Raw genomic sequence first — 15,857 nt, 5'->3', positions numbered from 1 at the left:
CGGTCCGTGTGAGCATAGCCGCGTCAAAAAATGGGTGCCGGTGACTGAGGAGGAGATGTGGGTGTTTCTTGGTCTCTTGCTGTTGCAAGGAATTGTGCAGAAGCCACGACAGGATTGGTATTGGTCCAGGAACAAGCTCTTATTCACACCTATTTTCGGAGAGGTGATGAGTGGCAACCGGTTTCAGCTCGTGTTTGCTCTTTTTGCTCGTGTTTTCGTGTTTGCTTTAAATATTTTTTTAAGATCGAATACATGCTTTTTATTGCAATAATAATCGAAATCAGGAATAAAAAAAATAAGCAGTTTTGTGGAGAAATTCGTTGATATAAAAAAACGGTGAAGGGGCTACAACAACTGCAACACCCCCGGAGGCATTAGCCTCATTGTGGTCTTTAAGATAGATTATGTGCAGACGAAGAAAGTTTGTGCATGTGGGTTTCAGATGTGTCTGTTGAACACGCAGCAACCTTGGATTATGTTTGTGTAATAGTTCTCTAATGTCTTCGAGTTTATGTAGAAGTCCTCGTACATTCGACTGTAGTATTTGTGTTTCCATTACGATAAATGTGTTGGGTGCTGTATGTTTAAGATATTGAGATTAGTTTACGGGCCCTTTGGAGGCGCTGTGATGGGAGTTTTGTATTTTTTGGAGTGATCGAAAGATGCTCACTGCTCCTTAGGCGCTGGTGGAGCTGTCTGGCTGGTCGTTGTGCTCATCGTCTCTTACGAGGCACTGGACACGCGCTCTTCCGAGCACTTTTTTTGACGTGAAGGTCTCGGCACGTTGGACGAGATGTTTGAGGCCACCTGCCCAGAGGTGGATGGCCCCTTCTGCTGGGTAGACGGAGCAGCGCTAGCTGCAACCGCCGCGGGGGCAGATGGCGTAACTGCCGACTCACTGCTTGTGGGTCGGACAGCAGCCGGAAGCCTTTGTGTCGCTGCCCCCTCATGGATCACATTGGCAAAAGTGTTCTTGGGCAGGTACGATACCCGCCTGCGTGCCTCCTTGAAACTTATATTTTTCCTTTACTTTAATTGTTACAATTTCCTTTTCTTTTTTCCAGGATGGGCACGACCGCGAGTATGTGGCATGCTCCCCATCACAGTTTACACAGTGGAGGGAGTTCTCGCAAGCTTCAGAGGTGTGGTCACGGGCACTACATTTCGCACATGTTTGGTGGCCTCGGCAGCTCCACAAACTGTGGCTGAAACGCGGGCATTTAAAATATCTGAAGGGATTTGGCACTTATGGCCTAACACGGAGCTTATGTACCCGAGCTCTATGGACTCGGGCAGAACACTTGAACCAAAGGTGAGTATTAGGTGCTTGGTTTTAGTTTTTTTGCCATCCTGTCTCATCTTAATTCTCTTGACATTGACAACATTCTGCTCACTGAAGCCCTCCAAGAGCTCAGCCTTTGCAGCTGGAGAAAATCATCATCAGAGAGAACGCCGTGGGTGGTGTTCAAAGTACAGTATGGAGATACTGCCAATGGAACATCCCCAAATGGCACTAGACTGGGCAACTTTTCGCATTGTTTTTGATCATGCAGCTCTAAGAGGAGATCACCATTTTCCATCCTTGATGCCTTGTAGCCTGGACCAAGGACATCAGTTAAAGACTTCGAAACTTGAAAAGGGGAGATTGTTCGTACTTGCTCATCTGATTTTTCTGAGTGAATGACATGATATCGTAGGAAGTTCAGCCTTTTACGTGCAAAGAACTGGAACACATTTTCAGTGCGTCCTCTTTTCTGAGGGCGATCAGGAAGGGGAGGAAAGGAACTAGCCATAGACAAATGTAATTTTCGGCAATAATGCCAGCCACCCACCATGGAGCCCTACAAGGGGACGCTACAGGGACTTTAAAAACAGGTCCTGGAAATGCCAGCTGTACATTATCACTATAACCAAATATGAAATAACCTAGGTTGGCTATTCTCACAAGGTTCACCTTTGCTGCCTGGAAAAATTGGAAGTAAGCGGAAGCCAGGAGAAGACAGGAAAGATGAAAAGTGAGAGAAAGACAAAGGCTGGAGGGAGAGAGAGACAGGAAAAGCCAACTAACGATTTCCCCCGGGTGGGTCAGTCGGGGGGGGGCGTCTACGTGAAACCGAGGCTGAAGGGGTGTGTTGCCTCCGCCAAGAGGCCCTAAAGGCGATGACACTCAGCATCAGTCTAATCCCCAGGATCCCCTTTTCCTCGGACATGGCTAAGCCATGCATGGTTAAACGAGGGAGGGTCCAACCCTCATGTGCTCGGGTATGTGGTGTCGTAACACACCAATCACCTGCTGACGCAGACGAACCTGCAGAGATTGCGGTATCGGGTCATTGTAGTAAGTGGGTTATTTCACCATGGAAAACATACAAAAGACAACTGTGCAGCAACTTTTCATTGTTATAACTGATATATTATTAAAGCCAGTATCGTTATAAGTCGGTTTGACTGTACATGTACGTGTCTTTTGTAAAAATAGTAGTTGTGAGTGGCACTCTCTCCCGTTGTCCTCTCATGTGTGCCATGTGCTGTTTTTTGGCACCTTAAAAATAGGTTTAATGAATCAATACCAGTTTGCCCAGCAAGATGTTCTCGTGAGCTCGTACTTCTTTGAGCTTTGCAAAATTTGCAGCTTCGTTTCAAGCGATACAACATTGCGCTTTGTCGGCGCCATCTTTTATCAATCAGGCTGTCCACTGCTGCTTCTGTGGCACATTTCCGCAATTGCTGAGAAGGGGAAAACTGAGGACACTGCTTCGCTTCACAGATTCTCTTTATTTTTTCCTCTCCTCACGCATATCTTGATCGTGGGCAATGAAAGGTGGCTGGCGCCATCGTGTGGTTTGCTGCGCACACTAGCAATGTTCTCCGTGGCTTTTGCAATTGGTGCACAGACACGACGTGCTCCCTGGCTAAGAACAGTAGATACAAACTAACGTAAGGAAACATATCGCTCCGTCTTGGCATCATTCATTTAAGGAGAACTTAGGAATGAAAATTTCACGATTATTTTGCTTGGAAAATGCCGGCCAGATGGCAAAAGTTTGATCGTTATATCTCATATGCAGTGAATAACATATTGCTACATATTGGCTTTTTGTTCATAGCCTTATGTATAAGTTGACACTGTTAAATCGGCTATAATTATAACCAATGTATCGTTATATGTGGTATTGCTATAAGTGGAGTGCACTGTACTTTGATCAAACTACTCATGGATACGGGAGCTACAGTGTCTCTGATGAAGAGCACCATGTACGAAGAACATTTCAAGGTTTTTCCATTGTCTCCTTCGAGTCTCCGACTCAAGAATTGTTCACAGCAAGAAATATTGCATTCAGGACATTTTTCCGTGGTTCAAGTACCACAATAAGGATGCAGTAGTGACAGTCCACGTCACGAACCGGGATGCTTCTCTAGTGAGCCTAGACACCATTCAAACTCCAGGAATCAACATTCAAGGATCTTAACTCACTTGTCAGCAAGTGCAATAAATTCCAGCTGAACCAAGGATCTAGTCATCGGCTCTACTGCACAACGCTCCAGCAGAATGCTCTCACCAATTGTCGGGACAAGTGGGACTTGCAAAAGGCTTCAACCATGACATCCGCCTTCTAGCTTCAGTGCAACAAGTCTTAGCAAAACTACACCCTCTACCTCGAGTAGAGAACGCAGTACTGAAAGGGAGACGATAACGTCATAGCTGATGTGTTGTCGTGCCTTCCTGTTCCTCCTGAGACTGAGCCAGCTCAAGAAGAAGAAATAGTGTTGTTCATTACAGCATGCATCACTAAGAAGGCGTTTCAAACAGCTACACAGGCTGATCCTGTTCTTCAAGTCTTAAAAGACAGAACAGTCAATGGGTGGAGAAATGCTGCTGATCTTCTGCCAGAATTATAACCAGATGCATGATTGCAGTCTGAATTATCCTACGTGGATAACCTTCTGCTCCAAGGAGAATGCATAATTCCTCCAGCTTCACTGTGAAACTTCTCTCGTTCGCTCATGAAGGTCATCTGGGCATTACTAAGACACAGCTCAGACTCCCGAGGCATTTACAGGTGGCCTCAGATGGACAGGCAAGTAGAGGAACTTGTTTGTAGCTGCTTCATGTATCAGAAAGCAGATAAGTCTGCCAAACCAACTGCTGCTCCATTCCAACCTATTGAATGGCCTCTCTGGCCATGGAAAAAAAGTGACCATAGACATCATTGGTCCAAGTGATCAGGCTCCTCAGCATGCTCGCTTTGCTGTGGTCCAGGTAGATTATCACTTCAAGTGGCCTGAAAGTGGTTTCATGTCTTCAGTCATTTTGCAGCTGTCATGCGCTTGCTCCTCTCAGTTTTCAGTCGTGAAGGGTTTCCTGATGCCATTATGTCTAACAAGGGTTCTCAATTTGTGTCATACGAATTTTGAAACTTTCTGAAAGAAATAGGAATCAAGCATTTCTTGTCTACACTGTACTACCCTGAGGCAAATGGCAAGGTAGAAAGATTCAATCGCATGCTGAAGGAATACATCCAAGTAGCCCTTGCCCTTCTCGAGACGTGAGCTTACCTCTGCAGTTCTGGAGTACCTAGCCATTTACAGATTTTCCCCACACATGTCGACAGGTGTCTCTCCAGCCATGCTACTGCATAGTCGTCAACCTCAAACCGAGTTAGATATGGCACACATGGCTCCCAACAGTCCAGAGATTGCTTCCGCTAAGCTTCATCAGGAAGTTAGAGAACAAGTCATACAAAAGCAACACAAGACCAAGGTTTATGTAGACTAAAACCGAGGAACAAAACACCCCAAGCTGCAACCAGGTGATCTTGTCACGGTGAAAAACTCCAGGAAGACAAGTCCCAAGTACCTTGGCTCTTTCAGAATTCAACGGCCGATAGGCCAGAGCACATTTCAGCTTGAAAATGGCAAGTGCTGAAAAGCTTCCAAACTGGTGAAATATTCAGCTTGGCAAAACCCTCTTGAGAGCTTAATGAAGAGAGTTCAGCAACTACTCATCCCTTGATGATGATTTTTCACCTTTTCTTCCAGTTTCTACTGGTACAGGTTTTGCTACGGCTACACACACTCCATTTCTGTCTCCTGTTTCCCCCCCGCAACCAAGTTCATCCTCTGCGGAAGAATCTGCTGAGCTTCCATCACAACATATGCCTCCTGCAGGATCTCAGGACAGTGATCCTCAGAATTTCAGCTCACCTCCTAAGAACAATGCTTCTAGTCCCACTCGACAACCAGAACAAGTGCTCCATAGGTCTACACGACATGGACAACCCCCCCAACGGTTTAAGGATTATGTCTCCAAGTAGCCCTATTGCCTTGGTTATCTTCTACAGAGGTAACCCTCCCATACAAATTCGGCTTTTATGTCCGAAGTCTCTTTTCTCACATACCTGCTAGGTAAATAGTATCCACACACATATCCTCAGCATAAACGTGAACTACGCACACACTCAAATCTATGACGGCGACAGAGCTGTCATTCTTGACACTGAAGAAATGAGCCACCCATCCGTGTTGTCCAAGAGGCTATATGCACTGCCTTTCTTTTATCATGTATTGCGTGAATGTTCTTCTATTATAATCTGTTGTGCAATATAGTTGAGTGTACATTGTCCATGTTTTTGTGTTCCATGCTTGCTTTCTTCCAAAAAGAAAGGGGGGAAACGAAGGATGCCTGCTGTCGAAAAAAAAAGTCTGATAGGTACACGTAGTACCTGAATTTTCAAATGTATAAAGATGTTTTGATCCAGCAAACATTTGAGTGTTACAGTTCTTACATCCAGGGAAAAGACGGGGAATGCAGGAGATGGAAATTCAAGATGATGAGCAAAACGTGAACAAGGTGTGATATAATCACAACTCATTTTCAAGTTAAATAACATATTGCATGTAGTGTCACAATTTTCATTGCATTTCTTTTTCCATTTGTCCTACACCACCTACATATGTGTAAATGATACGTGTCTATAAGTGATACAATTTGCAAAATTTATCCACCGTGTAACTGCTTACAATTCTGCTTTTTCTGTCAGACAGTTGAGTGTCTTTCAGTGCTCTTGCTTTTCTTGTGTGTGGAGAGTGAGTGGCATATTTTCTTTGAAGCTCCCCGGAGAGCTTATGCGATATCCTCAGTTTCTGTTTCGTAATGGCTATGAGCGCTAGCACCACTCCGTGCCCAACATTGTTCCCTGCCGTGCTCCCTTTCCTCTTTGCTGAATAAACTCGGTCTTTGTTTGGCCCCCATTGACGCAAAGCTCCTTTGTTCTGAGGAGCTCCGTGTCTCAACCGTTATGCCCACTCCGTAGGCCAGGGTCGTACTGACACCACTACACTACATGTCCTCACCCTTGGCTGGCTTGTCCAGGCTTACTCTGTACCCAGGCAGGCTCTTGAGCAGAAGCTGGTAGCACTGCACACAACAAGGTTTGCAAAACATACTGTTACGTATGGAAAGACACAGACGAAAGAGGCTATTTACAAGCTGTTTACACTGGAGCCAGAGAGCCAAGCCAACACTCGCTCGCGCCAAAGGCACAGACCCACTTCGTCGTTCTCGCGGCAGCTCGTCTCTCGAGCATCTCGTGATATCATAATACTATTGTGAAAAGCCACAATTATTGCCCTAAGAAAGGTTTTCTGGATTGCTCTCATGGTGACAAGTCTGGCAAGCGTGTCTTGCCCTCTTTCAGCACCACAATATTGCAGAGGCCTACCTTTGTTTCGTGTTCAAGTTGGATAAGGCGGTTCGTTGTTAAACCCCTTTTCGTACCATAATTGTCATGTTTCGAGCATCAATGTCAGTCGCACACTTACGATACTTTCGTAGGATTTTGCCATATAGCCAGTGAGGACAATAGCTACTGGAAGAATCAGGCGGAGGGTTTTAATAATGACACCATTACTGCGGTTTCCCACTCCTTCGGCATAATCAGATTCTTATTTTAATATCATATGAACAAGAGTCTTTCAACCTTTCACCTTTCAACCCATGTGACAACGAAAATCTAACAGAACTATATGCCTATATGATAAAGGGAACTACGAAGCTATTAATTACGAGTTAGGTGACTTCTTTTCAACTGTTGAGACATTATTCCATATGCACTCGCCTCAAGAAAACTGGACACTATTTAAAAATAAAATTAATGAACTCGTAAACAAACATATACCAAGAATAACTATGCACACTAATCAAAATAAGCCATGGTTCACCAGAGTTTTAAAGAAGCTTGAAAACCAAAAGAAACGTCGCTTCCGGCTAGCCATGCGTCTTGGAAGCACTGAGGCTTGGTCAAAATACTACACGGCAGAGAACGCCTACCTGAGTGCCCTTCGCACTGCTAAAAAATCTTTTTATAACGTCGACCTGCCCCAGCTACTTACTCAACATCCTCGACAGTTCTGGCGCATTTTAAATCCCCAAGAAGCTCGTACCATCAGCGTGACGAATGCAGCAGGCGACACCACCACGGACGCTGAGTGCGCCGATATATTCAACACAGCATTTTTTTCCGTGTTTACAAAAGAAACTACCACTCCAGACTTTCCACTACCTACTAACATAACATCACATATGCCGCCCATTGTATTTTCGGTAGATGGTATACTATCAATAATTGAAAAAAACAAATTATGTACTTCTTCTGGTGTAGACGAAATTAACTCAAAGATCCTTATGAATACTAAGCATATATCTGCGGCATGTTTCACTCTGTTCACGCAATCATTGTCTACAGGTACTTTGCCGGATGATTGGAAAGTGGGAAAGGTCATTCCAGTATTCAAAGCAGGTAACAAAGACTCCCCCTTAAACTACCGCCCCATTTCATTAACTAGTGTTCCTTGCAAAATCATGGAACATGTCATATACTTGCATATCAAACTTTTTAGACTCAGCAAACTTCTTTCATCCTTCACAACATGGTTTCCGTAAAGGGCTTTCATGTGAAACACAACTAGCTATCTTCCTTAATGATCTCCACGTTAATCTTGATAACAACGTTCAAACCGATGCAATCTTTCTAGACTACTCTAAAGCTTTTCACACAGTGCCTCAAAACCGCTTGCTAATAAAATGATCTAGATTGAACTTGGATCCTCTTGTAGTACAATGGATAAAAGAATTCCTTACTAATCATTCCCAGTTCGTCTTTGTCAATAACGTCTCCTCCAAACCCCTCCCTGTCACTTCAGGTGTCCCTCAAGGCTCAGTCTTAGGACCGCTTCTTTTCCTAATATACATTAACGATCTCCCGCTGCATGTATCTTGTCCTATTCGTATGTTCGCTGATGACTGTGTGATTTATCGTACTGTGACTAACATCTCTGACCAAGCATCTCTCCAGAATGACCTTAATAACGTGCAGGACTGGTGCAACCGTTGGCAAACGGCCTTAAAGCCTAACAAGTGCAAATTTATTTCAATTTCCCGCAGTCGTAATCCTTATCTGTCTACTTACACAATTGCAAACGTCCCAGTAGAATCAGTTCTACTGGGCCTATAAGTACTTAGGCGTAACCCTGTCCCACGACCTTTCCTGGAATGTGCATGCAACTAACGTAATCTCGTCAGCAAACAAGTCCCTTGGGTTCATGAGGCGTCATCTTCGTCATGCTCCACAGCACGTCAAACTACTCGCATACAAATCATTTGTCAGACCACATCTGGAATATGCCGCCGCCATCTGGAACCCTCATCAAACATATATCATCAATGCACTCGAGTCGGTTCAGAATAGTGCGACTAGATTCATCTATTCTTCATATTCATATAACATCAGCATTTCACACTCAAAGGCAGAATCTAGCTTGGCATCTCTTGCTTTTCGTCGTCGCATCGCCATGCTCTCTCTTTATCACAAATTTTTTTTACAGCTCACTAAACCGCCCGCCTTACGTAAAGCCATCATCTTCACGCATGTCACAGCGCACCAGCAATCAACTCCAAGTTTCTCGTCCTCGAACACGAACTGTCACTTTTCAATCATAATTTTTTCCTCGAGCTGCCAAGGACTGGAACGACCTACCCATTAATGTCGCTGCCATCACATGTCATTCACAATTTCTAGAAACTGTTGAAACTTGTATTTCAATGTAACACCTGCCTTTTCTTATGTTCACATGTTAACCACCCCTTATGTAATACCCCGAATGGGGTCTTTAAGGTAATAAAATGAAATGAAATGAGATGATTTTGACTGGTGAACAAGCATAGACCAATGGATAAAGTCAAGATCCACTGCAGTCTTTCTGCCATATTTAGTTTCCAAGGGCACAGTTCACAACATAGTGAGTACTGATGATGAGAGTGATAACTGCAGGTTAATGCCATATGCAGTGTTCAGGACTTCCCATTAAAATATCTACAGATGTGAGCAGGAAGCAATTAAAATTACAGAGACTTGAAAAATATGTTGGTGTACCTCAGTTTTAAGTACGTTTTAAGTACACATGTTATTAGACAAAGTAAAATATTGAATAATTTGCCCTCTTTGGTAAGCTTTAGCACCACCCCAAAGAGAAAAGTGAGCGTTACAATCTCCTACTAAAAGAAAAGGCTCCAGTAGCTGTTGTGTTAACTTTCAAATACTCTGACTTGTGCAAGAGATGGAATGTAATGTGAACAAATGGCGACAGACCTAAACAGCAAGACTGTAATGGCCACAGCCTCGAAAGTATATTCGCAGTTTAAATTGTCATGTAGGACTTAAGGCTTGTCTGACTATAGCAAATCCTCTTGATAATTAGCAAGTGTGTTCGTGGTCTTTTAGACACAATTTGTATCTCTGAAAGCACCAGCACTGTTTACATGAACATCATAATACTTACAATCTTTCGTGCCATTACTGGGATCATATCACTCTTAGTGCGCTTGAGAGAGTGCTGATTGTTGGGTGTCAACCTCCATTGCGCCCCCAAAGGCAATGGCGGGATAGGCACTCAGGTGCACACTGCAGGCCTCGGACTTAGCTTAGGGCCCTTCCTTGAAAACGATGGAGCAGCATTGGCTGTTGCCTCCAAGAGGACAAAAGAGGGACCACTGCATGCACCCCAGTAGTCTCTTGCGATGCTGATCCCCTATGTGCCACATGTAGGCAAGGTTTTTTTATCCCTGGGGGGAAAAGCCTGCATGCTCCTTTAGAAGTTAAGCTTTCTTTGATTACAAGAATACCTTTTATCACTCTGGGCCCGACCTCAAGTAGGCACAATGAAAGGTTCCATCACAGTTGTCAGCATCATGGACGCTTAAGCATGTGCCAAGCAGGTTTGGCACAGGTGAGCCTGCCTTGTCGAGAGTAGGGTACACATGAGTGTAAGCTTTCATTTCAGCTCGCAGCTCTTACACACTTTGTACTTCCTCAGTTGGTGCAGCGCTGATGCAATCTCCTACCTGGACAGGGTCAGGCTGCTTCACTGCCATGCACTTGAGGGCAGCCACCCGGGTGTAGAAGGCTGCCTTGCGCCCCAGGCCCAGCTCCAGATAGAGATGGGCCAGGGAGCTATACCATGACACCTGCAGCACACATTCACAAATGAGATGCAGCTGCTGCTCTTGATAATGCTGCAGTCACTTCTGCAGCTAGACCCACCTATCGAGTTGATACAGCTTAGCAAATGACACATTACGATGTGTGACACATACCACCACCTCAGTGTAAGAAATCACAAAGGCAGACAAAAAATACGATGGCTATAAACTGTCATGTTTTAGTGATAGTGAAGTGCCAAAACTGTGTGCCAAGAATAATATAACTGACATTTGGGCAAGCTGACATAGCTTCATCTCACTAAACAGTGCCGAAAAGACATGGACAGGACAAAAGAAGCAGCATCTGTTTCGTTGCTTTTGTGTGCATCTTTTCTGCATTGTTTCTGAACACTCAAGTTTCAATGATAGCAGCCATCAGTTGTTGGATGTGCCTTCAAGACTATTTATACCATTCTAGAGCTGTTGCATTCCCGAGTTAACAACCATATACCATACATTATGCATGCAATCAGATTAGGCAAAGTTCTTGCTACGAATCAGTGAGATTGAATATCCTCTGGATACTGTAGACGCATGTTGCACCAACTGGGGCTCACAGTGCTTCCAGACTGCAGGTGACAGCAGCACCAATCCAGGTTCCAGCCCTGCTTCTACTTCTTCCTGATATTTCTGCCTTTCCTCCTCAAAACTGGACGACACCACTACAGGATCAGGCCGTGTACCTAAAGCAATGCACAGAATGGTGGTCCTGTCTATGATGTTTTGATAATCACTGAAGTTGATGATCGTTCCTTGCAAGTGTAAAACAGCAAATGTTACTCCAGAGTTTAAGACAAGCAACAGATCACCGATTACCATTTATAGACCAATTTCTTCTATATCTAACTGCTGTAAGTTTCTGCAGCATATTATACATAAACACCTTGAGTATTTAATTAGTCATATCATAAGAAGCCAACAAACACTGACACCAAGGACAACATAGGGGAAATTACTTGTGCTTAATAAATGAAATAAAGAAACCATAAATTAATGGAAATGAAAGTGGATGAAAAAATGGCCAGGCTTAGCATGGTTAAGCCAAGGATGTGTTGCATATTGCGCGAGTTGGGGCCCAGCTTTCGGCATTTTCCTACCCTACGGCAGTCCTACCCCAATTTTTTAAATACTTTCTGAGCGTCAAGAACCCAGTCCTGAGGATGGATGAATGAGAACGAGAACAAGAATGAGAAGAATGAGAACCCAGTCCCGAGAGGGCTGGAGGACTGCGTTCTTGACACTCAGAAAGTATTTTAAAAATCGGGGCTAGGACTTAAGTTCACGGTTGAATACCCTCATGAGAACGAACTACAGTATTTGGATAGTCACCTGCACTTTGAAGTGGCTCATACCTGCTGGCTACTTTGTCCCAGATCCATGAAAGCACCGTTAAGTTTTTCTGCAAGTCATTCTAAAACAGTAAAAAACGGCATTGTTGTGTCCAGCATTGGTGCTGCGCTGATAAAATCATGCAGCCACACAGTAATGGAGAGTGTTGAACATCAAGTGGTTAGACTAAATACAACTGGTTATTTGAGCTCTGTGGTAACAGTGGCTTGCGAAAAATTGATTACGAAAGTTAAGTGTAACTTCACAGTTTCATCTCAAGACAACCAGGGGCGTAAGAGACATGCTGTGATCCCTTACCAGCATAGGGTGCCGCAAAATTTGAAAAATGTGGTGCAACGTCATGGGGTGAATGTAGTGTTTTCTACTCCTTTAAAAATGGCCTGTCTGTGTGCACAGGTCCTGAGAAATATTGAAAAGATTCCTAGCCATAGCCCTTGTGTTTGCCATGTAAGCCACAGGTTACAGTTTGTTCCTTGCACATGCAGTGGGGTTTACGAATGCCCTTTCTCCTGCGGCTGTGTTTATGTCGGTCAGACCGGATGCCGTATTAATATCTGTTGAAAAGGACATTTTAAGAGTAAGGCAGAGCATTCCCACGTCGCCAAACACTGCAGGGCTTGTGAAAACAGGACAAAGAAGGTGTGCCTTCCACTTCTAGAAAAACAAAAATTCTATACCGTCATAGGGATCATCGTACACGGGAGCTGTTCGAGGCCTATGTTATAAAGAAAAAAGCGCGGGTATGTGTTAGCAACCCTATAGACGCTCTGGCATCTCATTTTTCATCGGTGTACTTTGTTCGTTGTTGCTGCTCCTTAACGCGCTGTTTCAACTTTTCTATGGCGACACGCAGCTCCTCGAAAAATTCCCTTTCTGGGAGGCCAACAACATCCAATCTTGTTCTGGGTCTTCTTCCATGCAGTAGGTAAGCCGGTGACGCTCCAGTAGTTGCATGTGGGGTGGCTCTGTAAACACCCAGGTAGTCCCAGATTGCCTCCTTCAGTGGCCTTCGTTCCAATGCCGCAACCTGAATATATTCCTAGAGAACGCTGTTGAACCTTTCAATCTGACAATTGCATTGCGGGTAATACAATGTTGTAACGCAATGCTGGATTCCCCGATCTCGTAAAAACTGCTCAAAACATGTCGACATAAACTGACGCCCATTGTCAGTCACAATACTTTTCGGGTACCCTTCTCTCGCAAAAAGTTCCAAAAGCACTTTCACTACTGCCTGTGCAGTGATTGTGGACACAAATGCCACCTCGGGCCACTTGCTGTGGTAATCAATAATAGTGATTGCAAACCTGCACTCCGGAGGGGCTCGCTCCATCGGCCCAACGATGTCGATTCCCAACTTTTCCCACGGCTTCTCGGGCCACTTTACTGGCTCCAATGGGGCCATTACGGTTTTTGCCGATTTATCTGATGCTTTGCAGATAGCACAATTGCTAACCAGCTATTCAACATCACTGTCTATTCCGGGCCACCAGTACTGTTCCCTCAACCGTTGTTTGGTCCTTACAATGCCTGGATGCGATTCATGTGCCATCATGACCAGCCTGGAAGCGAGTGTCGATGGGGGAACGACCCGTTCCGTGCGAAACAGTAGCCCGTCTATAACCGACAGCTCTTCTTTTATACGAAAAAACAACCTCAATTTTCCAGCTAAACAGCCCTTTTCCGGCCATCTGGACGTAACATGCTGCGCCACCTCATTTAGTAATGAATCCTCAGCTGTTTCTGCTTGCAACTCACTCTTAGTGATCATGCTGGAAACCACAGCAACTACTTCCTCCACGGGTTCGTCCTCTGCAGAGGTCAAAGGCAACCCAGAAAGTGCAACCATAACGAAACTGGTGTTCCCCTTTGTGTGCTGCAGAGTGAAGTTGTATCTCAAAAGTCTAGCACAGCAGCTTTCAATACGCAGTGGGCGTCTTCCTCCCCATTTGTGGACAGCAGTGTCACCGAAGCCTGATGATCAGTTCGTAAGATAAACTTGCGGCTCCACAGATAAACGTGCCAATGTTCGCCCACCTATAAACATGCCAGTGCCTCTCGTTCCCCGGTAGAGTACTTGCGTTCTGTAGGAGTTAGTGTCCTCGAAGCGAATGCCACTGTACGTACTTCTCCGTTGACCAGCTGCTGTACCACAGCTCCCAGTCCATATGCCGAGGCGTCAGTGGTCACTTGTACAGGCAAAGACTCATTGAACATAGCCACCACCCCGCATGATGACAGCATCTCCTTGATCCTGCAAAAACTCTCCTAGGTGCTCTGATCCCACACGAACTTCTGTCCTTTACGAAGAAGTCGTCGCAGCGGCTCCACCACCTCTGCATAATTGGGAAGAAAATGAGAGTAATAGCCTACGAGCCCAAGGAAAGACCACAGCGATACTACATTGGCAGGCGTTTTTGCTTTAATCACAGCATCCGCCTTTTGACTTGAGTGGGGCAAGACCACTTGCACTCACACGGTGACACAAAAAGGAGAGTTCCTTGACAGCGAACAAGCATTTCTGATTTAGCTGCAGCCCCGCCTCAGCGATCCGATGCAATACCTCGCGAAGGTTACGGTTGTGCTCGTTTTTAGCCTTTCCAAAGACTATGATGTCGTCGATATAAAACAACATGCCCTTGCAGCCTTTCAAGATTTCTTGTATCATTCGCTGAAACGCGGCTGGTGCCGATGGGAGGCCAAAACACACTCTGCGGAACCTAAATAAGCCTTCGTGCGTAATAAACGTCATTAATTCGCAACTCTCTTCGGCTAATCCCACTTGATGGTAGGCTGCAGCAAGATCCAATTTCGAGAACCATGCTGCTCCGCTCAGCGCATGCAACAGTTCCTCCGTGTGCAGCAAAGGGAATCCATCAATGACTACTGCTTTGTTCGGCTTGCGCAAATCGAAGCATAGACGAATAGTTCCATCCTTCTTCTGCACAACCACTATAGGAGACACCCATTCCGCAGCACTGACCTTTTCTATAATGCCTGCATCCAATAATCTTGCCAGTTCAGCCGCTACTTTCTCTCGCAGCGTCAGGGGCAAACATTGAACCTTCGCTGCTACTGGTTTTACATCTGCGTGCCACTTCACAGAATGTACAAAGTTTTTCGCTAATCCCAACTTATCAGCGAAAAGAAAGGAAAACTCACATAATTTAGGAGGAAGCGACTGGGGGCTGACCGTGACTTGCAGACACTCCAGTGTAGAACCGATGATGTGCAACTGTAGCTTGTGGACCCCATCCAGTCCTAGTAATGCTATGCCTTAGGGAACAACATAAAATCAAAGGCAAGCCGAGTTGTTCCGATGTACAACTCTGGCTGTGAACCATCCCAAGACTGGAATTTTCTTCTGTGAAAAATCCCGCAGCGTCGCTGAAGCCATAGTCAACGGGAAACTGTTGGCGAACTTGGCTCGATAAATGTGGTCTGGCAAAATAGACACCGATGACCCAGTACCTACCAGCAACTGAAGTGGCTCGTTCTCAATAACGACGTCAACGACCAAAGTCCTTCGTTCCACTTGTCTGACCGCCAGCACAGTGAGCACGTCCTCCTCGCTAGCGCCGTCGATTCAGACCGTCCACACGTCCCACTCCGCCGACCTGCCACAGACCGCTCGGAAATGTCCCATCCTGTGGCACTGGGAGCAACATTTCCCCCGTGCTTTGCGTTCCTGTGAATTAGCTAGGTGTCTTGTAGAGCCGCACCGGTAATTCTTGCGCACCGGCGTCATTGCCACGTCGCTGTCTAGGCTTCTGCCTTGAGATACGTGCTGCACTATGTCCATTTGTGACGACCCTTGGTCATAGACCACAACACCCTTTGCTGCCTGCTCGTACATATGCAGCATTTCCACTGCCTCTGCGACCGTAAGTTGTGACCCCTTCACAAGCAATTTCTGTCGCAACTCAGTGCTCCGTACTCCGTCAACAACCCTGTCTCGTAGAGCCGCTTC

At 45.3% G+C, this 15,857-nt stretch overlaps 1 protein-coding gene across 4 annotated transcripts in view; it reads right to left on the bottom strand.

Annotated features, from left to right (window-relative positions):
- The window catches only part of brun (trafficking protein particle complex subunit brun), a 663,235-nt gene that overhangs the window by 429,388 nt on the left and 217,990 nt on the right, over positions 1-15,857 (bottom strand). For all 4 annotated transcript variants that reach the window (XM_070522710.1, XM_070522707.1, XM_070522708.1 and 1 more), the window contains 2 exons: positions 10,400-10,522; positions 6,355-6,418 (listed from right to left, as the gene is read on the bottom strand). In XM_070522710.1, coding sequence (XP_070378811.1) covers positions 6,355-6,418; positions 10,400-10,522 — 187 coding nt within the window. The remainder of the gene's footprint in view (positions 1-6,354; positions 6,419-10,399; positions 10,523-15,857) is intronic.

Source organism: Dermacentor albipictus, chromosome 7, assembly GCF_038994185.2.
Source record: "Dermacentor albipictus isolate Rhodes 1998 colony chromosome 7, USDA_Dalb.pri_finalv2, whole genome shotgun sequence".
Taxonomy (NCBI): Eukaryota; Metazoa; Arthropoda; class Arachnida; order Ixodida; family Ixodidae; genus Dermacentor; species Dermacentor albipictus.
The sequence above is the reverse complement of the archived record's forward strand: the minus strand, read 5'-3'. Positions and strand labels throughout refer to the sequence as shown.